The sequence below is a fragment of the Astyanax mexicanus genome, chromosome 11 (assembly GCF_023375975.1).
Source record: "Astyanax mexicanus isolate ESR-SI-001 chromosome 11, AstMex3_surface, whole genome shotgun sequence".
Taxonomy (NCBI): Eukaryota; Metazoa; Chordata; class Actinopteri; order Characiformes; family Acestrorhamphidae; genus Astyanax; species Astyanax mexicanus.
Window position 1 is genome coordinate 45,340,001 of NC_064418.1, and position 25,382 is coordinate 45,365,382.

The 25,382-nt window shown below is 39.6% G+C and overlaps 1 protein-coding gene across 1 annotated transcript in view; it reads right to left on the reverse strand.

Moving 5' to 3' along the window:
* cps1 (carbamoyl-phosphate synthase 1, mitochondrial) overlaps nucleotides 1-25,382 on the reverse strand; it is a 92,680-nt gene that overhangs the window by 16,556 nt on the left and 50,742 nt on the right. The window contains exons 28-32 of the mRNA XM_022680069.2: nucleotides 20,706-20,781; nucleotides 15,788-15,865; nucleotides 11,892-11,999; nucleotides 11,295-11,384; nucleotides 10,401-10,571 (exon numbers count right to left, since the gene is read on the reverse strand). Of these exons, the coding sequence (XP_022535790.2) occupies nucleotides 10,401-10,571; nucleotides 11,295-11,384; nucleotides 11,892-11,999; nucleotides 15,788-15,865; nucleotides 20,706-20,781 (523 nt within the window). The remainder of the gene's footprint in view (nucleotides 1-10,400; nucleotides 10,572-11,294; nucleotides 11,385-11,891; nucleotides 12,000-15,787; nucleotides 15,866-20,705; nucleotides 20,782-25,382) is intronic.

The following is a 25,382-nucleotide window of genomic DNA, read 5'->3' on the forward strand; positions in this document are numbered from 1 at the left end:
ACAGACAAAGACAAAGAAAAGCAAAGAAAGAAAGAGAGAAAATAACAATGTGAAAGAGCAAAAACTAGAGTGAGACAGAGAGAGCAAAAGAGATGCAGAGAGAGAGAGAGAGAGAGAGAGAAAGAAAGAAAGAAAGAAAGAAAGAAAGAAAGAAAGAAAGAAAGAAAGAAAGAAAGAAAGAAAGAAAGAAAGAAAGAAAGAAAGAAAGAAAGAAAGAAAGAAAGAAAGAAAGAAAAAGAGAGATGGGCAAAGAGAGAAAGATCTTATGACAAATAAAGGGAGAGAAAGAGAGAGAGAGAGAGAGAGAGAGAGAGAGAGAGGGCAAGTGAACGACAGAGACATTAAGAAAGAGTAAAAGAGTACAAGGGAGGAGAAAGTACAATAAGAGAAATAAAGAGCAAGGCAATGAGAGAAAGACAGAGAATCACAGAGTAAAAGAGTGAGTGCATTGAATATTGAGAGAAAGAAAGAAAGAAAGAAAGAAAGAAAGAAAGAAAGAAAGAAAGAAAGAAAGAAAGAAAGAAAGAAAGAAAGAAAGAAAGAAAGAAAGAAAGAAAGAAAGAAAGAAAGAAAGAAAGAAAGAAAGAAAGAAAGAAAGAAACTGATGCAGTGAGTGTTTGATAGATTGGGACTGTGCGGGATTTGAGAGGAGAATTATACAGATAATAATAGGAATATAAACCTGAGATCAGAACAATAAAACCTTCAGAATGTGCTTTACTGTAAACAGATGAAATCTTTACTCCCACTGCCACCTACAGGTAGAACAGGTGAACACGATGAGAGGAAAACTCATATTTCTTACAATATTTTGATTATATTTCATTCTCTGTGGAGAACAGCTTTGGCTTAGCACTCAAATACCACAGAATTTACTGTGCTGTCCTTTATTTCCCTTATTCCACCAGTAAACCCAACTGGAAAAGGAACTACATCTCTGTAGGCAGCAGGAAACTCATGCAGTCTGAAGGGCATCGTTCTGGAGGGGGTGTGGCTAAAACTAGTAATCTAAAATCTAGTAACATCAAATACAGTTTACCTCTTTGTAATGGTCACCTATTGGGCACCACATCACATTTAAACCACTGTTGGGCACTTCATAAGAGAGCATCTTACAATACATCATTATCATGATATCACAACGATGATATCACAATACTGGGATTCTGGGATTCTCAATATATCTGTGTTACTGAAGAGAATAAAATACTCCAAAATAAGTGTATACCAGGAATTATGGATTTGACAACCAATATTTTTAGCGCAGGTTTATTAACCCTATTCATTTGATTAGAGCGCCACCACGTGGAGAAATAAAACATTACATTTAGAGAGCCTACATTTCAATAACAATTTTGATATTTGAAGCCACGTATCGATAATGTATCACAAACAAAAACTATACAATATATCGCACTATCGATGGCTGTTATAATATCTGTTTAGATGTTTGCATTAGAGGATGTTCACATGGAAAGATAAATGGGTTAATAATTGGTATTGGATTATTTTTAGCCAAATCAATGGATGAACGGGTGATATTTCATATTTGAGTGATAAGGATTACAGTAGCTCTGTGTGAGGCTCATTGCTAAACGGAGGTATGAAGCTGGCAGTTGACTAAAGATACTCATTAACTAACATGTCTTGTGGAGGAAACAAGAGTGAAGGCTTTTAACATCACTAACCGGATTCCCCTGTTGAGAGTCTCTTTGCATCTCTTAGCCCATACAGTGAGTAGCTATTAGCACAACACTGCAGCAGAGATAACAAACAAAAAAAAAAACAGTCTGAAAGATAAAAGCAACACAGTGCAGTATTTTTGAGGTCAATCTCCAGTTAACAGAGAGCATAGTTAGCACAGTAGTAACAGACTGCTATCAGTGATGCACATCGTAGCAAGAGAGCAGAGGGTACCAGGCAGCTTTTCCTCAGAGCTGGACAAACCGGGCAGCAGACTGAGTTTATTCTGCTGTAAGGGCACTGCTGAGGTAGATTTAGCCTGATTGTGCTGCAAGGAAAATCGCCCTCATCCCTTCAATTAGAGGCAGCCAGCTTCAGTTAGCTGACGCAGAGCAGAAGAACAGAGGGGATACAGACCAGATCACTGCCCCTCGTCCCTGAGCTCTGCTCGACGAGTCGCGTCCACACCAGGGAACCCATCCTTCAAAATCTCTGTCTATTCAGATCTGAATATGTCAGACTCACTTACACACGTCAGCGTGAGAAATGACACGGCAGTGGGACGGTAAACACAAGCACAGCAAGGAATTTCATTAGTAGCACCTTAGCACTGGTGTGACAAAAGTCATTGGACTGGAGTAGTATTAGCATTAGCTACTATCTAAACTATGTGCGAGGTCTTTTGCTGTTCAGAGGTGAGTTATCTGCCTGTAGCCTGCTGCTAACCCCAGCTAGCACTGCTGGAGCAGCATTAGCATTACCCGCTAAGTGCACTCACCACTAGTTAGCTCTTTTGCTGTTTAGAGGGGAGTAATATTGGACTGTAGGCTGATGTACCACAAAAGATTCAGTTCCTGCTTTAAATGTCTCAGTATCCATAATACATTATTCAGTAGCTAATATAACTGATTCAGTAACAAATTTACATGTTACAGTATATACTTAAAATGATCCAGGGTCTATCATAAATGATCCAGTATCTACCACAAATGATTCAGTAACTGCTTTAAATGGCTCAGAATCTATTATACCTGATTCAGTATCTAATATAAATGATTCAGTAACTGCTTTAAATGGCTCAGAATCCATTAAATAATATTCAATACATATTACAAAAGATTCAGTAACTGCTTTCAGTGGTACAATATCTACTATAAATGATTCAGTGACTACTTCAAATAATACAGTATCCACCATAAATAAATGATTCAGTATCTACCATAAATTATTCAATATCCTATACAAATGATTCAGTAACTGCTTTCAATGGTATGGTATCTACTCTAAATGAATTATTCGGTATCTAATACAAATGACTCAGTAACTGCTTTCAAATGGTATGAAATTTACTACAAATGATTCAGTAACTACATTAGATGATACAGTATCCATTGTAAATGAATGGTTTATAATCTAATACACATGATTCAGTAGCTGCTTTGAATGGTACAGTATCTACTTTAAATGATTCAGTTACCATTATACATGATTCAGTAGCTGCTTTCAATGATACCGTATCTAATATAAATGATTCAGTAACTGCTTCTAACAATACAGTATGCACTGTGAATGAATGATTCAGTAGTTAATATAAATTACTCAATAACTGATTCAATTGTACAGTTTATACTATAGATGAAGTACTACAGAATTCAGTAAATTATTAATTATTTGATATAAATAATTAAATAACCTTTGAGGCTTGAGTGTGAGAAAGTAATGATTCAAATTTTCCTTCCATATACTGTATATCTTTTCATCAACATCTGGACATGAGTTAGAGGGGTATAAAGCTCACAGGGTTGCACTGTGTTCTCTGGAATGGTGATGCTCAATTGAATAGTTGTTGGGATGAGTTGGGAAGCAGGTGTCCCAATACTTTTGTCCATACTGTAGTGTATTTGATTTATCAGGGTTCTCATTGACCCCTGATAACCGATGCTGTGGAGCTACGGTGAGCTGTGGTACAACGCCTCCCTCGTTAGTGACGACACAAACACAAACGACTCTACAGGAGCACTTAAAGCCTAACGACTGCACAGATCAATAGTGCAGTGGAATTAAACAGTGGACAGTTTGAGGGTCTCGTACTGCAGCCCAGGAGGACCACCACACCACACTGCACAGTTCAGTCTTCTCCCAGCTCTAATTAGCTCTGATTCCACCCAGCTAATGCCCAAAGCCCTTAATGAGCTGAACCATCAGGTGTGTTCTAGCAGGAAGTAGAGCTGCAGTACCCTGATGCAGTCTGTGTTAGTGAGCCTGGAGTCTTCCCTTCATAATGATGGGGCAAACATTATTCACAGCAGCTGTACCTCACTGTTCCAGGAGAATTCCCAGCATGCTTTGTAGAAACTATGGCAGGGCAGCTTTTCTGATTAGCATAGTGCCTACAAATACTGCGAACAGCAACGGCTGTCAAGGAAAGAACGTTTTCCACGTCCCTAAAGGTCACAGTATGCGATGAAAAGTTCTGCTAACCTGAATAAAATATATAAAAACTGTAAGCTGTATCGAGTTGGACATGCTTACAAATAAAGGCGCTACAAAGGGTTCTTTAAAGGGCTTTTCAGGTGCAGGTCTCAGCCAGAATTCTCCCATTTAAGGCCACTCAAGTAATGAAGTAGAACGAAGAATGAGTGTAACACTTATATATAAACAGAAATAATCTAAGGAAATTAAGGGGAATCTATTAATCTACAGTCAAAGTAGATACAGAAATCACCAGCATAATCTGTTGCATTCCTATTGGTACAGATGCATTTAAAAAGAAAAAATAGAATATAATTAAGAAGGTAACTTTATTTCAGTAATTCAGTTCAAAATGTGAAACTTATATATATATATATATATATATATATATATATATATATATATATATATATATATATATATATATATATATATATATAGATGTATTACACACAGAGTGATCTATTCTTGATTGTTGATGATTAGGTCTTATAGCCAATAAAATCCAAAAATCTGTATCTCAGAAAATGTAAATATTATAAAAGACCAATTGGTACTTTTTTGGCAGTGTGGGCAGTGTGCCAAGTCCTGCTGGAAAATGAAATCCGCTTCTCCATAAAAGTTGTCAGTAGCAGAGGGAAGCATGAAGTGCTGTAAGATTCTGTGGGAAAACTAAACTGCACTGACTTTAGACTTGATAATAAAACACAGTGGATCAACACCAGCAGATGACATGTCTCTCCAAACCATCACTGATTGGTGGAAACTTCACTCTAGACCTCAAGCAGTTTGGACTGTGTGTCTCTCCCTCTTCCTCCAGAATCTGCTCCCTTCATTTCCAGATGAAATGTAAAATTAACTGATGATCAGTGATGGTTTGTTTGGAGACACATGTCATCTGCTGGTGTTGGTCGACATTATTTAGTTTCTATTAGTGCATGATTGAGTAATTGCTGAGAGAAAGTCTCAGTACTAAATCAAAACTCTCACACTATAAAACTCCAAACGCTGCTGTATCGACTTTAATATTAATATGATCTTATCCTCCTCAGGAAAGCCTAAACCTTGGGATTATATATAAATACAGCAAACTGATTTAGACTGAATTCCTTAAAAAGAAAAATTTCCTCAGTGATTTGGAACACAGCCTCCCTGTGACCTCAGAAAGCAGCTGAGGAGTGTCTTCCTCCGGTCCGCCGCTCGTCTCAGAGACGTAATTTTGACAGTATTTGTTGTGCAGTTTAGAAAAGCAGGGAAAATTACACAGTGGGGACTTGTTAGGCAGTGAAAATTCACGTTTTGCAAGCTTTCCCCACTGAGCTGAAGAGCCGAGGGAGAGAGAGAGAGAGAGAGAGAGAGAGAGAGAGAGAGAGAGGGAGGGAGAGAGAGAGAGAGAGAGAGGGAGAGAGAGACGACAGCGAGACAAGAACGAGACAAGAGCGAAACGAGCGCAAGAGAGAGAGAGACGAGAAAAAGTCAAGAGTGAAGGAGAAAGAGAGAGAGACAAGAGAGAGAAACAAGAGACGAGAGAGAGAGAGAGAGAGAGAGAGAGAGAGAGAGAGAGAGAGGGGGGGGGCAGGAGAGGGAAAGACAAAGGGTAACGAAAGAGAGAGCAGAGAGAGAGGGAGAGAAAGAGAGACGAGAGAAAGAGACAGAGAAACAAGAGAGAGAAAAAGAAAGAGAGTGAAATAAGAGCGAGGGGGGGGGAGAGAGAGAGAGAGAGAGAGAGAGAGAGAGAGAGAGAGAGAGAGAGAGAGAGAGAGAGAGAGAGAGAGATGTACGGTACACTCCTCTCTCCAGGCACGAGTTCTGAAGCGCTTTAGAGCTTACACATACACACACACACACACAAACACACACGCACAAACACACGCACAAACACACGCACAAACACACGCACAAACACACGCACAAACACACGCACAAACACACGCACAAACACACGCACAAACACACGCACAAACACACGCACAAACACACACACAAACACACGCACAAACACACACACAAACACACACACAAACACACACACACACACACACACACACACACACACACACACACACACACACACACACACACAAACACACACACAGAAAAAGAAAAAGAAGGAATACGGGCGAGAGACGCAGAGCATGAGTCAGTGAGAGAGACAGCGAGTGAGTGATGTGAGATTATGGGAGAGTATAATATATTCACACATCTCAGTGTATTATTTACAAACCAGCAAACCCACAGAGGCTTCAGCAAACGATATGATGCGTATCCACGTATGTGCAGCGCATGCATTATGCAGACGCACTGCGCGGCTGCATGTGGCGGTACTGTCTGCTTTTAGGTATCAGAGGGATTTTCTCTGTTTAAAGATAGAATATATAAAGGCAGAACACACTGTTAGCATACAGTATGTATTTACCTTTATTTTATCATACTGTCATCCCATAGAGAGGCATATGAGCACAATTTACAGTTTGTTTTACACTTTTTGTAGCTTTACTGTATTTAATATTGGTACTACTTTAAAATAGGACTACCTTTATAAAGGGTTTATAAATGGTTTACAATTAGTTTATTAATGGTTACTAATTAGGTTGTAAATGCCTTAAAAATCATTGATAATCAGTTATAACACATATGAAGAAAGGGCAACAATGACCTGTGAACCCACAGCCATCTATATTGTTGCCCTTTCTTCATATGTGTTATAACTGATTATTAATGATTATTAAGGCATTTACAACCTAATTAGTAACCATTAATAAACTGATTGTAAATCATTTACAAACCCTTTATAAAGGTAGTCTTATTTTAAAGTGGTACCTTAATATTAAATTTACAATGTAAAAAAATCCTGAAAAAAAAAACAAAAAACAAAAAACTAGAAAATACACTGAATTGACTGGTGTTAGATGATGCTCTACACCTGTAGCAGAGGTGAGATCAGGACTGGGAGGTATGGTGGCTGAATTGGGTAAAAAGCTGAAATTTAGACCTTTACAAAGCTACACACAGAACCATTAGAGAGAGTGGGCTCATCCTTTCATCTTCCAGCACATCACTCTTATCCACAGAGAGAGAGGGAGAGAGAGAGAGAGAGAGAGAGAGAGAGAGAGAGAGAGAGAGAGAGAGAGAGAGAGCTTTTTAAATGTAATAGAAATGTATATAGTGATAGGGGGTGGAGTGTTGATACTGTAGGAACAGGTCTAGCTTTGAATGAGTCTGGAATTACTTGGAAATAAATCTTTTTACATGGACTTTAACTTAAAAGTTTTCAAACGTTCGCAGGTTATATCTATCCAGTATAATATATAGTATATGAATTGCATTATATATATATATATATGACAAATATTTTGAACAAAAAAAATGGAAACGTTAAATCAGTAAGCTAACTTGCACAAGAAATTTGTAAAATGAGACAAAAAATGTATTTTTTTTTATGTATTTTTAGGACATTTCGGAGACAGATTTAAGATATTTTAAGACAAATTAAAAAAAAACATCTGTTATAGCTACATATAGTACCTACAGTGTCTTTCAGACTGTAAGGCACACTTAAAATCTAAAGTTAATTTTCCCCAAAATGGACAGTGCACCTTATGTATGAATCCTATCAGTCAGGTATTAAGTAGTAAGTAAAGCCACTTTGCTGAATTACAGTACAGACTTATGAGGGTGAGTTTTCAGTGAAGTTTCTCCAGCACTAAGGCTGGGTGCAGCAGCATTAGCATTAACCGCTAAACACAGTACTAGCACTTTCGCTGTTCAGAAGGGAGTATATCAGACTGCAGTCTACGAGTTTGCAGTGTTAAAACAAGCTACATGGAATGAACCACTAGCTGACAGTGCTCTGGGTTACTGGAACACTCAGGGTTCCTCAGTTTAGCATTATTGGGTGGCATTTATGTCTCGCTAGTGCTAATGCTGCTGCACCCAGCCTTAATGCTGGAGAAACTTTACTAAAAATAGATGTTCATTGATACATTTTAGGACTTTTTATGGGTCCGTGGATACTAATACATGTGTAAATCTGGTGTAAGGATTACAGTACTGTATTAAGTCTATGTACAGTGAATCTTCATTATTATGAGCTTTGAGAGTTTAGGGTGTTCACATATACCCACACTACAGGTGCAGCGTCACGCTTTTCCAAATCTGCTTCCCCCCTGAACCCCCCCCCCTCTCCACAGACTCTGACTTCTACAATATTCATGTATGCGTTTAATATTCCCCTCAGCAGCAGAGTCGGGTATTTGAAAGTTTGAGAGTGGCAGGAGACGGGGATTATTCCTGCGTGGCTGCCTCCTCATCACGGCCATTGTGCCTCGACTCTTTTGTAATTATGTAGGAAATTACTTTGGGAGCGGAGAGGCGGCGCTGAAGAAGCGCCAGTGTCCTAGACTCCCCGTCCCAAACCCTGCCTCCGCTACTCCTGATACACGCCGGCATCTCAAACACCGCCGCTAATTTAACACCTAGCTGGAGACATGTGTACAGCAAGTAGCCATAGCCAAGATGGCCATGTCATTTAAAGAGGAATTAAATGCTCCGAGTCCGCTGGAGAAGTGTCCAGAGAGTACAACTCTTCCATTAAAGAGCCGGGTATCAGTCGCAGCTTAACTTTAATTACATTATCCTTTCAGCAGCTAATAACCGAGATACTTCACAGACGGAGAATCCCAGGATGCTCAGAAAAAAAGGAGAGAGAAAATATTACGCTGTTGCTGCTGTTAGACTAAAATAACTGTGAATTCTGAATATTTTTTATAACCAAGAAATTCCTACTAAATGAAACATTGCTAAATGGAATGGAGGAAATCCCTGCTAAAGGAATCACTAGTGAAGGAATCAGGAATCACTGCTGAAATCATTGCTGAAGGAATCACTGGTAAAGGAATCGCAACTTAGGGACTCTCTGCTTTGCTGAATGAATCCCAGCTGAATGAATTACTGCAGAGTGAAACCCAGCTGAACACATCACTGATAAGATAACTAACAATAAGGGAATAATTCTAAATTAATCAATTTTAAATAAACCACTGGTGGAATAATCCCGCCTGGTAAAATCACTGCTGAAATCATTGCTGGAAAAATCACTGATGAAGGAATTGCAGCTAAGGAAATCACTGCTTGGCTGAATGAATCCCAGCAGGGGGAATCCCAGCTGAATGAATCACTGCCAGGGGAATCACTGCTAAGTGAATCACAGCTAAAGGAATCACTCATGAGGGAATTAATAATAAAGGAATCACTTCTATATAAATCACTTTTAAATGATTCACTGCTGACGGAATCTCAGTTGAGTGAATTCATAAAAAGGGAATCACTTCTAATCAATCAATTCTAAATTAACCACTGCTAAATGAATCCCACCAGATAAAATCACTGCTGAAAACACTGATGGAAAAATCACTGATGAAGGAATTGCAACTTAGAGAATCACTGCTTTGCTGATTGAATCCCAGCAGGGGGAATCCCAGCTGAATGAATCACTACCAGGTGAATCACTGCTAAATGATTCACTGCTGAAGGAATCACAGTTGAGGGAATTAATAATAAGTGAATCACTTCTAAATGTATCACTGATGGGGGAATCACTGCTGATAGAATTGCAGCTTAGGGAATCACTGATTTCATAAATGAATCCCAGCTGGGGAAATCCTGAATGAATCCTGAATGCTGAATGAATCTCGCCTGGTAAAATCACTGCTGAAATCATTGCTGGAAAAACACTGATGAAGGAATTGTAGCTTAGTGAATCACTGCTTTGCTGAATGAATCTCAGCAGGGGGAATCCCAGTTGAATGAATCACTGCCAAAGGAATCACTGCTATGTGAATCACAGCTAAAGGAATCACTGATAAGGGAATTATTAATAAGGGAATCACTTCTGAATGAATCACTTTTAAATGATTCACTTCTAAAAGAATCTTTCAGTGCTATAAAACTGCAACTTAACCACATCCACTTCTGCTGGCAGTGCAAACCTCTGACCTCACTTAAAAACAAAACATAACTTTAAAAAAAAATAGTTTAATTTATTCACTGATTCACTGCTGAAGGAATCGAAGTTGAGGGAATTAATAATAAGGGAATCATTTCTAAATGTATCACTTCTAAATGAATTACTTCTGAATTAATTAATTCTACATTAGAATTTAGAATTGGACTAGGCGAGGATGCATTGTTGGAGTTATTTGAAAGTATTAATTAATTTCCATTGGGGAAGACACACATAAGCTTACCTTGATTCCAACATAATCTACAGGTATGATGGGGTTCTCCAGGGTGGGCAGCTGGGACTCGTTCACTGGCTCTCCTACCATCACCCTGGTGGCCACGTTAATAAAGTCCACACCGATAGTTTTAGACACGAATGGAAAGGAGCGTGAGGCACGCAGGTTACACTCAATCACCTGAGGAGGAGGAGGATATTATAAATTATACATTTAGATTTGATTGCATGCATGCATTACAATAAGAGGGTACAGGTACTGGACTGGCCTGACTGGAATGGATGCACTGTAAGTTAAGAAATTAACATTAACTATCTTGGCCACAGTAAATGAAATAAACGCTGCATTTTCCATACTGTCCTGACTATTTTCTGATTTGGCGATAAATTAAATTATTATTAATTATACCACAGTTAGTTCCGACCCTGCAATGTGATTGGCTGAAAGACGTTTTATGAGTGCCATTATCAGCCGGTAATGCACTGTAACCGAAGCTCTCCATTTATTACTCCGCCACATACAGGTAACCTAGCAACGATGCAGCGCTTACAAGCCAAACTGCACTACAGCTACAAACAAAGCAACAAAGGAACTATTTTAACTGGCAGAGTGTTTATAACCAAACAGATCGTATATATTTTTTCATCCTCTTTAACTCTTAAAATCTTTCAATAAACAGTGATAATGAAACTGTAGTCCAGTATAATCGCAATACTACACTCGAGGTTTGTGCTATTATGTGTAATATTGGTACTGCTGTTCTGCAGTCGTAGTCTTAAATAATCAAATTTGGCTTTTGAAAACAAACTGATTCCATGTCCACTAGACATGGAAAAACTCAATTCAACTTTACAAGTTTGCACCTATATTTCATTAAAAAAAAGTTCAGCCCCGATAACTTACCATGACATCGTTCCCTTTCACCAGGAACTGAGTGTTAAACGGCCCTGAAATCTCAAACGCCTTCGCAATTTTCCGGGTGGCGGTTTTCACCTGAAAATTACAGCAGAAAAAATAAAATTACACGCGAAATCCCACCAACCACAACTCATCTGAAATCTTTACGTATGCATAAGAGAGTGGGATTATATCCATCAGCGTCGGGGTTATGCATGCCCGGTCACCAACGCAGGATGGAATATAGAGACGGCGACATTATGGAAAGTAAATGTGGAGGAAACTTTGATTTGACACCTTTGACAAACTGAGTTTGATTCAGAGGAAGCAAGAGGAGGCGGCGAGTCACTTGATCAAAGAGAGGGATAGAATCTTAATCCCGCGGTATAGCCTATAAACGGTCCATCAAAAATGAGATTTTAGATGTGGAATGGATCAGATTCATGGTCTTATTCCTCTCGTATGATTTTATTTGGGGAAAAGATATATATATAGATACTGCATTGAGCTGAAATACAGTAGTATATGAATGTCCCCCAGACTGCCACCCATCTCAAAGTGAGGGAAATAGCAAATCTACCAAAAAAACAACATCAAAAGTACCTTCTCCAGGGCTCCCTGACTGATAGTCTGGGTGGGCAGCATCAGGGTGGCATCTCCTGAATGAACTCCAGCGTCCTCCACATGCTCTGTGATGGCGTGAACCAGCACCTGGAAGGATATCAAATATTAAATCAGCACAGAAAACCTTTTCACCTTTTCTTTCAATCTCAATAAAAAGAACCGTCTGATTAAATAAGCAGATCTTCTGGCCTCCAAATCTCAAATCTAAATTCCATCTGATAACAGAGAACCATGCCTCCAATCTTTAAAGGTCTGTTTTAAAAGCTACTGTTTCTATCAAAAGTAGCAAAATCTGCACTTTTATCAAAAGGATTGCTATATATATTTATTAATATACATTCAGTACTTCATTTTAATCCTACAAAAAAAAAAGTTGGGATTTGGCGATTTGCTACAAGCATAGACTGTATATAGCTGGACAGAGTATCGTCTCTCATATGAAGCCATCACAGGTCGGGCGCCCCCTGCTGTTCGGTTTCAGAAAGCTGTGTAACCCCACCCATCCCCATAGGTTTCAATGGCAAACAGAAAACATTCAATCATGTTTTTTTCCAATATACTGTAATTCTACCTCCTTTATTTAAATACAGCAGCTAGTGTAACCTCTGCTTATATTGTTATATTTTTATATCCTCACAGAATTCGTTTTTTAGAAGGTTATTCCGCTCTATTAAAAAAAGGTGTGGTTATTGTAAAAGGGCTGGTTATGGGTGGGACCAATAGCAGACCGTCAGCTCGGCTCGGCTCTGCAGTCTGTGACCGCGAGGCAGCCCTCAGGGGCGGGGTTATTCAAATGAGAAGGCTGCTCTCCACAGTCTTTCTCCCTCCTCTGGTGTCTACTGCGCAGAATCGGGTATCAGGATCGCCAACATGGAGGAAGATTTTGGCTTCATTTTCATTGAATGAATGGGAACGGAGACACGGCGTCCATATTTTTTTACAGTCTCTGGCAAGCATCAACAATTTCTTACATCTCTCGACTTTTGGATTTTGGACCACTCTTCTTTTGGACCACTCTTCTTTTGGACCACTCTTCTTTTGGACCACTCTTCTTTTGGACCACTCTTCTTTTGGACCACTCTTCTTTTGGACCACTCTTCTTTTGGACCACTCTTCTTTTGCACACTCTTCTTTTGCACACTCTTCTTCTCCTGCTTCAGGTCTCTCCATTTTTTTCCATCAATTTCTGGGTGCTCTTTAAAGTAAGTTTTTGGGGTCATTGTCCTGCCGGAAGACCCATGATCAAGGACACAAATCCAACTTTGCCAACACTTTCGCCCCTGACTGTATACTGTATAAATCAGACGGCAGCATGTTGTCTATACGGAAAGTTGCTTTTCCAGGTGTTGTGCCGAATTCTGTCCACCTCCAAAATCTTACTCCTTTCGAGTGCAGACTCATTACGAAGAATAATGAAAGTAATCGATTCACATTTGCTATTTAAACCCTTTCAGACCTTGCGACCATGGACATCACATTTTTAAAAGATGTTTGGTTGCACATAACACAAATTGAGACTGTTAATATTGTTCATCTGAATAGACCATCAACCAGCCAATAAAAAATGTTTAAAGGACAAATAACAGTAGCTTAGCCCCTCCCACTGCAATGAAAAAAACAAAACAACAACCTTTAACTCAGACATTATGGCATGGCAGCACTAGAGTCAATGAGGCAAAGACAGAGCTAATTTTATGTTATTTAAAACACATTTTATTATAATTAGGGATTTTTTTTAAATAAAATGGTATGTCATTATTAAATAGCAAATAAAATGTTAAGCACAGACCACAAATGCAATAAAAAAGAAGCAATTAAATATATAGTTAATTAGGTTTCATTTTAGAGTCTTCATTTGTGTTCATCACAGGAAGAAAATAGCATTTTTATATTTTCCTATACTGGATCATAATTCAGGTCTGAAAGGGTTAATTCAGACCAAAAGCAAGGTAGGTGTGAATGCACCATTAAATTCAAAATTAAAGCAAATAGTTCCAAAAACAGACCAATAAATATAATATTTAAATAGGTTCACAAATAAAAAGAATGGAGAAAAACCGATCACGCCATCGCTGCATCAATGTGACATCACACCAGCAGACGAGCGCTGGCAGCGTCCTGGTTTTAAATAACAGTAGAAATGTGAGGAGACAGAAGGGAGGAGAGGAATAGCAGCATTGGGAATGCAGTGCGTAACATTTGTTTTCATTAAAGCTGTTATTATGGGTGGATAACATCCCCGTTCCAGAAGGTAACCCAGCACAGATGAAAACCTCCATCTGCTGCATAATGAAGTCACTCTTGTGTGGCTCTGTGATTCAGAGACACAGATTCAATCAGAATCAAGTGCTTCACATTTCGCTTCTGACCGATTTCAATTTAATGCAGACGGGTTCTGCTGATCTTTGCCCGATAAACTTCTTCCTTTCTTTTCTCGCTTTTATCTTTTCATCATACATAAACCACCTTCACCCCCACCCCCCCCTCTTACACACACACACACACACACACACAGTACTGCTGTTTAATATATGTGTATATAAGGTTTGGGTGATATTGTTATAGAAAAAAAATAATAATAATAATATTAAAATATAGATATTCTTCAAATATATGTATGTGATAATATATGCGTCATAACATAAGGGGAAAAAAAATATATATATATATATTTTTTTTTTGGAAAATGTGTCAAAATAGCAACAAATAACACCATTTAGAGCTATCAAATTTGCTAATTTGCCAGACAACATATGAATATTTTATCATTATGATACATTTTTTTTATTTATTGTATTGACAATAATAGGGCTGTGCTGAGATCACGTATTTTACTGCATATGACAAATTAAGAATAATTCATAATCAGAGTAAAAATTGAAATCCATTACGTCCATAAGGTTATTACTTAAAAATATTTAAAAATTCCTCATGATTTTCCTTCTCATCTCATGAACCCAATATTGAGTCTCGTCTTATGAGATTACAGAGAGTATAAAAATCCTGTTTCATTGTTTTTCAGCAAAAATGAAATATTCACTTTGCTGTGCATGAAAGGTTATTTGAATATCCGAACAGCAGAATCGGTCTCTCTTAATGCAGTTTGCCTGTTTTAAAATATGAAAGAAATACAGTGTATTTAAAAAAAATATTTGCAAGGTACACCAAGGTTTGTGGCTTTTATACTGTTCATATAAATATCATAAATACTGTATCAACTGAACATTAGAAATATTTCATGATATATATTGTTGACATATCGTCCAGCACTAATGCAAACTATTGATATGTTTGCTTTTATTAAATCATCAATGGAGTCAAAACTGTGAAATCACAATAATAAAACTTGTATGAAACAAGTGCAAACATACTCTTCTTATATTTCTGTTTAGAAAAAGTGCACAGTATAAAATCACGGCTAGGGGTCAGAATCACAGGGCATCTCACCATCTGTGTTACTGAATAAAATAAAAAACACACCTATGTTACGACACAACTCGATATTGATATATTGTCCTACCCCTACTCGCTGCCACATATACATTCTTTACAGGTTTCCCACAGAAGCACAAGCTACTATAATCTACTGAGATTCCCTGTGGCACAAATATAAATATATACATATATATACATATATATATATATATATATATATATGTATATATATATATATATATATATATATATATATATATATATATATATATATATATATATATATATATATATATGTAAATGTATGCAGTCTCCATTATCACATTTTGAGTATTGCATTAAAACAGTAATTTAATTAATCAAATGAACCTAATTAACCTCACATCACAACTGCATGCATCACCATATATGTGAAAATGTACAATAAATATATGTCCCACCTTGCCTGCCTTGGCCACTGCGTCCACCTCCACCTCTCGGGCTCCACGAATGAACTTGGTGATGACCACAGGATGCTCCTGTAATAATTACAGACATTAAATAGGAACACTGACAAACCTCTAATATTCTCATTAGGTCTATTATACTGATATTTATTGTGAAAATTATGTAAAGATCGAAGTATATTTCAAATTAGGGCTCTAATATGGTGTGATCTGATGTGATACAGGATTTACGATTGAATATATTGCAAAAGAAGACAATTGTTATTATTATTATTATTATTCCAATGTATGAGAACATACCTTAACCGTATCATATCAAATATCATACTTCGATATATGAATGTTTTCTTGCATTTCTATTTTAATCAGGTATATATTTACATTATATTTGGAAACAACACAAACAAATTTTAAAACAGAAACAATTAAGGGAAACTGAAACTGAAAAAAACACCCAAAACGGTTCTACAAAACAACTTCTATATTCCTAAACAACTATCAATTTGAATATACAGTGAGTCCAAGAAGTATTTGATCCCTTGCTGATTTTCTTTGTTTGCCCACTAATAAAGACACTATCCTTCTGCACTTTTAATGGTAGATATATTCTAACATGGAGAGACAGAATATCAAGACAAAAATCCAGAATATAATTTTAAAGAATATATTTTAATTAATTTGTATTTCAATGAGAAAAATAAGTATTTGATCCCTCTTGCCAAACACACTCAATACTTAGTGGCAAAGCCTTTGTTTGCAAGCACAGCGGTGAGACGTTTGTTGTAGTTAACCTCAAGTTTAGCACACACACCAGGGGGAATTTTGGCCCACTCTTCTTTGCAGATCCTCTCTAAATCATGAAGGTTGGTGGACTGTCGCTTGGCAACTCTGACCTTCAGCTCCCTCCATAGATTTTCGATCGGATTGAGGTCTGGCGACTGGCTGGGCCACTCCATGACCTTAATGTGATTTTTCTTGAGCCAATCCTTTGTTGCCTTTGCTGTATGTTTAGGGTCGTTATCATGTTGGAAGACCCAACCACGGCCCATTTTCAGATCCCTGGCAGAGGGGAGGAGGTTGTCCCTCAGGATTGTGCGGTACATGGCTCCATCCATCTTCCCAGTGATGCGGTGAAGTAGCCCTGTACCCTTGGCAGAGAAACACCCCCAAAACATTATGCTTCCACCTCCATGCTTGACGGTGGGCACAGTGTTCTTGGGGTCATAGGCAGCATTTTTCTTCCTCCACACATGGCGGGTGGAGTTGAGGCCAAAAAGTTCAATTTTGGTCTCGTCTGACCACAAAACCTTCTCCCAATAACTTGGTTCATCTTTCAAATGATCATTGGCATACTTGCGGCGCGCCTCCACATGTGGTCTCTTCAGCAGGGGTACCTTTCGGGCACTGCAGGATGTGAATCCATTGTTGCGCAAAGTGTTGCCAATTGTTTCCTTGCAAACTGTGGTCCCAGCTGCCTTCAGGTCATTTGCTAACTCCTGCCGAGTGGTTGCAGGACGATTTCTGACCGTTCTCAGCATCATTGCCACCCCACGAGGCGAAATCTTCTTTGGAGCACCGGGCCGAGGTCTGTTGATTGTCATGTTATACTCTTTAAACTTTCTGATAATTGCACCAATAGTTGTTACTTTCACATCCAACACCTTACTAATCTTTTTGTAGCCCATTCCAGCTTTGTGAAGGTCAACAATTCTGACTCTGAGGTCCTGTGACAGCTCTTTGGTTTTACCCATGTTGGAGACTTGAAATCTGTGTGATCTGTCTGATTCTGTGGACAGGTGTTTTTCACACAAGTGATTAGTGAGAACAGGTGGCTTCAGGTCAGGTAACAAGTTGATTGGGAGTGTCTAACTGGTCTGTAAAAGCCAGAACTGCTAATGAATACTAAGGGATCAAATGCTTATTTCACTCCATGAAATACAAATCAATTAATATATATTCCTTAGATTTATTTTCTGGATTTTCTTTTTAATATTCTGTCTCTCCATGTAAGAATACATCTACCATTAAAAGTATAGAATGATCATGTCTTTATTAGTGGGCCAACGAAGAAAATCAGCAAGGGATCAAATACTTCTTGGACTCACTGTATCTCTCCATGCAAACGTTCAAAAAGGTCAAAAGGACATTTTAATGTTGAAATAAACTCAGTTTAATGTTCTTAAACAGACTAAAAGTGTTCATTTTGTCCAATCAGAGAGCCACTTCATGCTTTTCCTCTGCTGACAACTTTTATGGAGATGTGGATTTCATTTTCCACCAGGACTTGGCACACTGATGTACCAACTGGCCTTATATATAATATTCCAATTTTCTGAGATACTGATTTTTGGTTTTGGTTTTTCATTGGCTGTAAATCATAATCGATCATCAACAATAAAATAAATAATCGCTTAAAATAGATCACTCTGTGTTTAATTCATCTACATAATATATGAGTTTCACATTTTAAACTGAATTACTGAAATAAAGTAACTTCTCAATGATATTCTAATTCTTTGAGATGTTGCTGTACAACTGTATCGGGTGCTTAAAGGGTTGTCCCAATTCTTAATGGAAGGATTTACACTTATACTTGAAAAACAAGGGATAGGGGTACAACAGAGAAATGGGATTGGGCCCAATGCCTTATACACCACCACCACCATGCTAATAATCAGTGCTAATAACTAATCAAGTACTGAGAATACAATTATTATTATTAAATAGTAATAGCTGCTCTGTGGTGGTTTTCTATCCTATGAGGTCATGACCACTTAAGTGCTTGCCAATCAAAAATAAAATAAAATTCTTTACTAAGTAGAAAAAGAAAAGGTAATATCAGAGCCACATACAGTAGGCTTTAGCGAATGGTGCATCATCCTACACACAGCCTTTACTGAAATCCAGCAGGGGGGTCAACAGCTACACCTGTCTAGGGAAACAGCGGGACTCCTTAAGCCGACAGAGAGCCTCCTTTCACCACAGCCTGCATCATATCATTATCCATCATAACGAGGCTCTCTGAGCGGCTGCACAGCGACCGGCACAGCCTGCCTCGCCACTAATGGATCCTCCACTGAAAGCAGAACCGCCGCTCTTCAGACGGGCGCTGCACGAGCGACGCGGGCGTCCGCTTCCAAGCTGTTCGGCGACTGCGTGCATCCAGGACTCGCTCAGATCAGACTGGGGATCCTGGATCAGGTCTGCTGTTCATGTCTCAGTGCTGACAAACCCACACACGAGGTCTGCAGCTGGAGGAGCTCTGATGTAGAACTTTATGAAAGAGGGGGAGTGTAACCTGCACTCTGATATTCAGATTATTGAACTTATTTATAGTAAATATATATACCAGAATTTATGGATTACAGACAGGATTGTGATTTTTTTATCTAATCTAGTGTAAACGTCCAGTATGTTATTTTTAAAAACTCTAACAATAACTATAATATCACAGTAAATACACTGCCTGGCCAAAAAAAAAAAAAAGTCGCCACCAAAAATATATTTTGTTTGACCACTTTTATCTTTGATTGCAGCATGTATTCACTGTGGCATTGTTTCTATAAGCTTCTGCAATGTCACAAAGATTTACTTCAATCCAGTGTTGCATTAATTTTTCTCCAGCACATCCCAAAGATTCTCAATGAGGTTAAGGTCTGGACTCTGTGGTGAACTCTCTCTCAATCCATGTATGAAAATGAAATGAAAACTCCTTGAACTCTGCACCCTTTCACAATTCCAGACCCATGAATCCTGACATTGTCATCTTGGAATATACACGAGCCATCAGGGGAAAAAATAACATTGACCCATATATTAAATATGGTCATTCAACCTGGTCATTCAGTATACTCAGGTAGTATTTGCTATCGTAACGTCAGGAAAAGTACACCTTGCATGGCTCGAAACAAGATGCAAAAGCATCGACTAATTCTCTGAAATAAGCATTGGTGTGTTTTGGGCGTAGCATGAAATAAACTAATCAGAGTGTCATTCGCCATTCTCTTTAAGAGACAGGCGTGCTCAGACTGACTGATGGATTGGTGTTGGATTGGTATTTTTCTGTGCTTCTCAGCAGAGGAAACTGAACAGCAAATGTTATTCTATTCTGTATTCTCATTATTGTTGATGTAAAAGTTGGGTCTGTGCACTACTTCATGACTGTGTGTGTGTGTGTGTGTGTGTGTGTGTGTTATGAGCGGGGGTGTACGCACAGTGAGCATTTGCAGCACCTTTGCATTGCCAAGATGGCAATGAGCGTCTGACTGTAGACTGTTACTGGGTTCACAACAGTCAGTGGTGCACCTGTGTTTTCTCTTGCCAAGATAACAATATGGCAGAAATGTCCTTAAACACACCTAATTTCCTGAATATCAAGCTTGTCGGTGTAGATGTATTCACAAGGGTCTTTGCTATTTAAACGACACAGGTGCAAGGCATTAAAATAGACTGTTGGCGGGGTTCAAGATAGCAACGAGCATTGCAGCGCACATACCCCAGTTCACACAAAAAGACACAATCAGTCTAATCTTTAACAGATTTACCCGAGACAAAACTGCATGCTGAGTTTTGCAGCAGTCCAGTGTTTCAACTCATCACTTCCAAGTGTTGTAAAAGCATGGTTTCATGGTGCGGCTGCTGAATCCCATGCAGCCACTATGCAGTCACTTCTTATTTGTGCAGATTTGTGATTGCACTGGCTGAAACTGGCTTCATTTCTTCACGGCAGCTTTAATAAACCATGATGGCCGTACTCAAGGGAACTGTGACTAGAGTTTAGGTTCATTATTACCCTCATTTAAATTTGAATTATGGTCATAAATGGGCATTTCCTCCTAGTTGTTGGTCATAAAGCTGAAGTACTGCACCGTGGTCTAGGAAACAGAATAAAAGAAAAAAAGAAAAGCCTCACCTGTGACACCTGAGCCGCCTCCTCCAGGAAGCGCTTCATCTCCTCCTCCCCGTAGGCCACGTTCATCGCAGAACCACTGAGAACAGAAAGCGAGCAGAGAAATGTATTTTTAAATCTTCAGACGAGACAATGAAGACAGTGAAAACGACTCTAATAACTTCATTTAAAGCAGACGCAGCTGCTGCGCCTAAATTAGCCCTTGGGGAGGGCAGCGCAGCCAGATTAAGGAGCTGCAGAAAGAAAACACAAGCAGGGATAAATACAAAAACAGGAAATCAAACCGGAGAGAGATATTTGGGTCAGCCAACCCTCCGGGCTCTTCAAAGTTTCGATTCTCAGGCCTTACGCACAAAAACAAAAAGGGAGAAAAACAGACGTGTGAAGGGGAAAGTACGGAGCGTTCAGACGATTACGATTTAGCGCCAGCCGAGCCGCTGCGGCAGAACGCTCTGGCTTTTTAGTAATGCAACAAGCGTCACTCGTGCCAGAGCAATCCGAGAGTCACGGCGGAGCAATCCAAAACTATTTCTGGTCCACAATCCACAACATTTGGAAAATGTCTTTAAATCCGCACAGATAGCTCCAATCACAGATGAACAAAACAACAAAACACACTCATGCCAAGACTTTCATAAAAGGAACATTTTAACCGTCCAAAAATATATTTGTAACAGTGTGCAGAGCTTGGCGACTTCACCAGTGCCTGCATTTTATTTTACATTTTAATTTGACAGCCCTAAAAAATGTTAATGAGTTATCTTCAACTATTTAATCACAGAAAGAGTAATCACCTTCCTTGGTGCTCTTTGACCCGGCACTACGGTTCCAGTCACTGTACCTTAAATCTAATTATTAAAAAGTGAAGGGTCTGACCTGAACTTGGAAAAGATAAATAAATGTGAGAAAATAAAGCCTACAAATGTTTGAGATGCTGCCAGTTTCAGCTCTTTATATTATGCTCTGTAAATAGATAGTTTTATTTAAGTTTGAAATTCTGCATTTTTTTGTATACTACGTTTTTCAGCATGTATCAAAAAATAAGTACGTTTTTCAGTCAGTCTTGTATTATTCAAAATAAGTCTTTAAAAAAATGGTTAAAATCAGTCGAAATATGTGTTTTGAGATCTCTTCTCCACAAACCTTTATTACCCCATACATAAGTCTGTCTCAGCCTATTAACTCTTCATATTTCTTAGTCATAGCTTAACTTATCAGAGGGTGAGGTCTGGCACTTGAACCTCAGCCCAAAGTTCCAATTCCCTCACTCCGATGCCTGGTTCACACTACAAGATTTTACACAGTTTGAACAGTTTTTCAGTCGTCAACAGTTTTTCAGTCGTTGATCGCCGACAAAAACTCTGCGCACAGGCAAATCGGGGGTCTCTCTGAGCTCGCAGTTGCTTAGAGTGAAACTACTGAAAGATGCTCGCCAAGCCAGCATCAACTGAACTCCAACAAGTCTCAGACGCCCGGCACATATTTGGCATGCTAGCTATCTGACCCAGTCTGTGACTCGGAGTCAGGAGCAGAAGCTACATGCTGCCAATGGAATTACGGAGTAAGAGAAAGAGAACCACGGGTCCAAAACGCACCCCATGCATTACCAGAGATGTTTATGGAGAATCTGACCACTTTCTGTCCTCCTGTTACATCAGTATATGACCGTTAAACTCTAGAGGGAGCCCACGAGTGAGTCCTCTATTAATAGGGTGAATGAAGCTAAAAGTTAAAAAACTTTAAAAACTGAGCATTTCTTTATTTTTACAAAATAGAATAATGTATTTTACTTAAAAAAGCAAAGTAAGCATGCCTGTATATTTCAGTTTATCTACAGAAAATGAAAAAGGTTTAATACTGTAAAGCACTACTAGCATTACTGCTTCTGTGAGCTGATTGGTTGGCGAGCTGAACCTGGAGATTCAGGTAGTTTAAAAATGTTTATAACTGGAGTTCAAAATGATAAAAAAGATGTCTGTGATATTGGAACATTTGATATATTGGGAGTTTCAGTATAAACTGATCAGACATTTATTATATCAAACTTTTTACTCAGTTGCTTCATATGAACCCATTCATGTTGGACTCACTTTAAGTGCGTATTCACCTCTATGGACGTTCTCTGCCTGGCATTGATAGTTCTCGTGTTTTATTAGTTCTGGTGTGTTCTCATGAAAAAATTGTGTAATTTGTGACCTTGTGTTACTGATCAGTCGTAGTGTAAAAGTCTTGACAATTGAAGGAACCATTTAGTGTGTAGTGTAAACCTGGCATAATCAGCATTTTACATTTTCCTCCCACAATATAATACATTATACTTTCAATTCATCAGCAGTGACATTCTTTAACATCCACTGAAATCAGTTTTGTCACTTCCATGTACAGACATTATTTCCTACTAAAATGACAGTCAGCTGCTCACAATGCTGTGATTACTTTAACACCAGTTTTGCTGTAAAAGTGTGGAGAAGTGTGAAAGTTCTGGACACCGGCTCTGTACTGAAGACTGGAGAAAGCAGTGTGTTCAGCTGAAATGAAGTGTCTGAGCCGGGGTGAACCTGACAGGTTCAGTGTCAGTGCTGCAGTCCCTTTGTGCCGCAGCCCGAGGCGCAGCTAGAGCATTATGGGTAACACTGTGTGGTTTTATTCGAGTGACAGGGCCTCGGAGACCCTGCCGTGGCCACAGCGTCCCCAGACCTCCAAACAAGCCGCTGCTAAAAGCACAGGTCTCGGCGGAGCAGTTCAGCTGACGCACCGTGCAAAAAGCACCTAGCAACAGCAAACACACAACCCGGCCCTGCACCCTGGTGTTAAAAGGTGCCCCTGCACAGCTTTCTGCGAAACTTTGCAAATTTTCAGGAAGCTCAATCATGTCTTAACAACCACAGTCCTGTTCTCCTGGAGTCCAGAGCAGCACTTTCTAGTATTTTAGAGCTGTTATAAACTGTGAGGTCAGCACTGACATTTATAGCAGCGTTCCAGGAACTCGGCTGCATCATGATGTCGTTTTATAATAGTAATAATATTATAATCACCCAACAGCAAGCTTCACACAAGCTTTATGCAGCATCAAAACACCACTAGGAGTTTATATTAACACTAGAATGTCAAAAGCTATGTTTTTTTTTTTCCCTAAGGAAACCAGTGCCCTTTGTCAACTGCTCGCCCGCTGTGAACCAGTTAGCGCCCATTGTGATTCTAATGACCCACAGTGCATCAACACATGCACCACACCACACACTACCCAAACAGAGCAGAAGACTGTAAACAGGTAGCCTGCAGCTGGAAAGAAACCTGTGGCTAGGCAGAAGCAAAAGCCTGTGGCTGGGCGGAAGCTTGTGAATGGCCAAAGCAAGACACTGTGAATGGACAGAAGCCTGTGGCTGGGCAGAGGCCTGTAAATGGCCAAAATAAAAGACTGTGGCTGGACAGACACCTGTGAATGAGTAAAAGCCTGTGATTGGAAAGAAGCCTGTGAAATGAAGCCTGAGAATAGTGATTGGGTAGAAGCCTATAAATGGTTAAAAGGCTGAGAATGGTCAGAAGCCTGTGAAAGGGCAGAAGCCTGTGAAAGGGCAGAAGCCTGTGATTGGGCAGAAGCCTGTGATTGGGCAGAAGCCTGTGATTGGACAGAAGCCTGAGAATGAGTAGAAGCCTGTGATTGGGCAGAAGTCTGTGAAAGGGCAGAAGCCTGTGAATGGACAGAAGCCTGAGAATGAGTAGAAGCCTGTGATTGGGCAGAAGCTTGTGAGTGGACAGAAGCCTGAGAATGGTTAAAAGCCTGTGAAAGGGCAGACGCCTGTGAAAGGGCAGACGCCTGTGAAAGGGCAGACGCCTGTGGATGGCCAAAGCAAAAAAAGTCTGTGTCTGGGCAGAAGCCTGTGAGTGGACAGAAGCCTGTGAATGAGTAGAAGCCTGTGATTGGGCAGAAGCCTGTGATTGGGCAGAAGCCTGTGATTGGGCAGAAGCCTGTGATTGGGCAGAAGCCTGAGAATGGACAGAAGCCTGTGAATGAGTAGAAGTCTGTGATTGGGCAAAAGTCTGTGAATGGGCAGAAGCCTGTGAATGGGCAGAAGCCTGTGAATGGTTAAAAGCCTGTGAATGGACAGAGACCTGAGAATGAGTAGAAGCCTGTGATTGGGCAGAAGCTTGTGAGTGGACAGAAGCCTGAGAATGGTTAAAAGCCTGTGAATGGACAGAAGCCTGAGAATGAGTAGAAGCCTGTGATTGGGCAGAAGCCTGTGAATGGTTAAAAGCCTGTGAAAGGGCAGAAGCCTGTGAAAGGGCAGACGCCTGTGAAAGGGCAGACGCCTGTGAAAGGGCAGACGCCTGTGAAAGGGCAGACGCCTGTGGATGGCCAAAGCAAAACAAGTCTGTGTCTGGGCAGAAGCCTGTGAGTGGACAGAAGCCTGTGAATGAGTAGAAGCCTATGAATGAGTAGAAGCCTGTGATTGGGCATAAGCATGTGAAAGGACAGAGGCCTGGGAATGGACAGAAGCCTGTGAATGGGCAGAAGCCTTTAAATGGGCAGAAGCCTGTTGCTGGCCAAAGCAAAAGCCTGTGATTGGACAGAAGCCTGTGATCGGGCAGAGTCTGTGGCTGGGCAGAAGCCTGTAAATGGGCAGAAGCCTGTGGCTAGACAGAAGCTTGTAAATGAATAGAAACCTGTGTTGGGCAGAA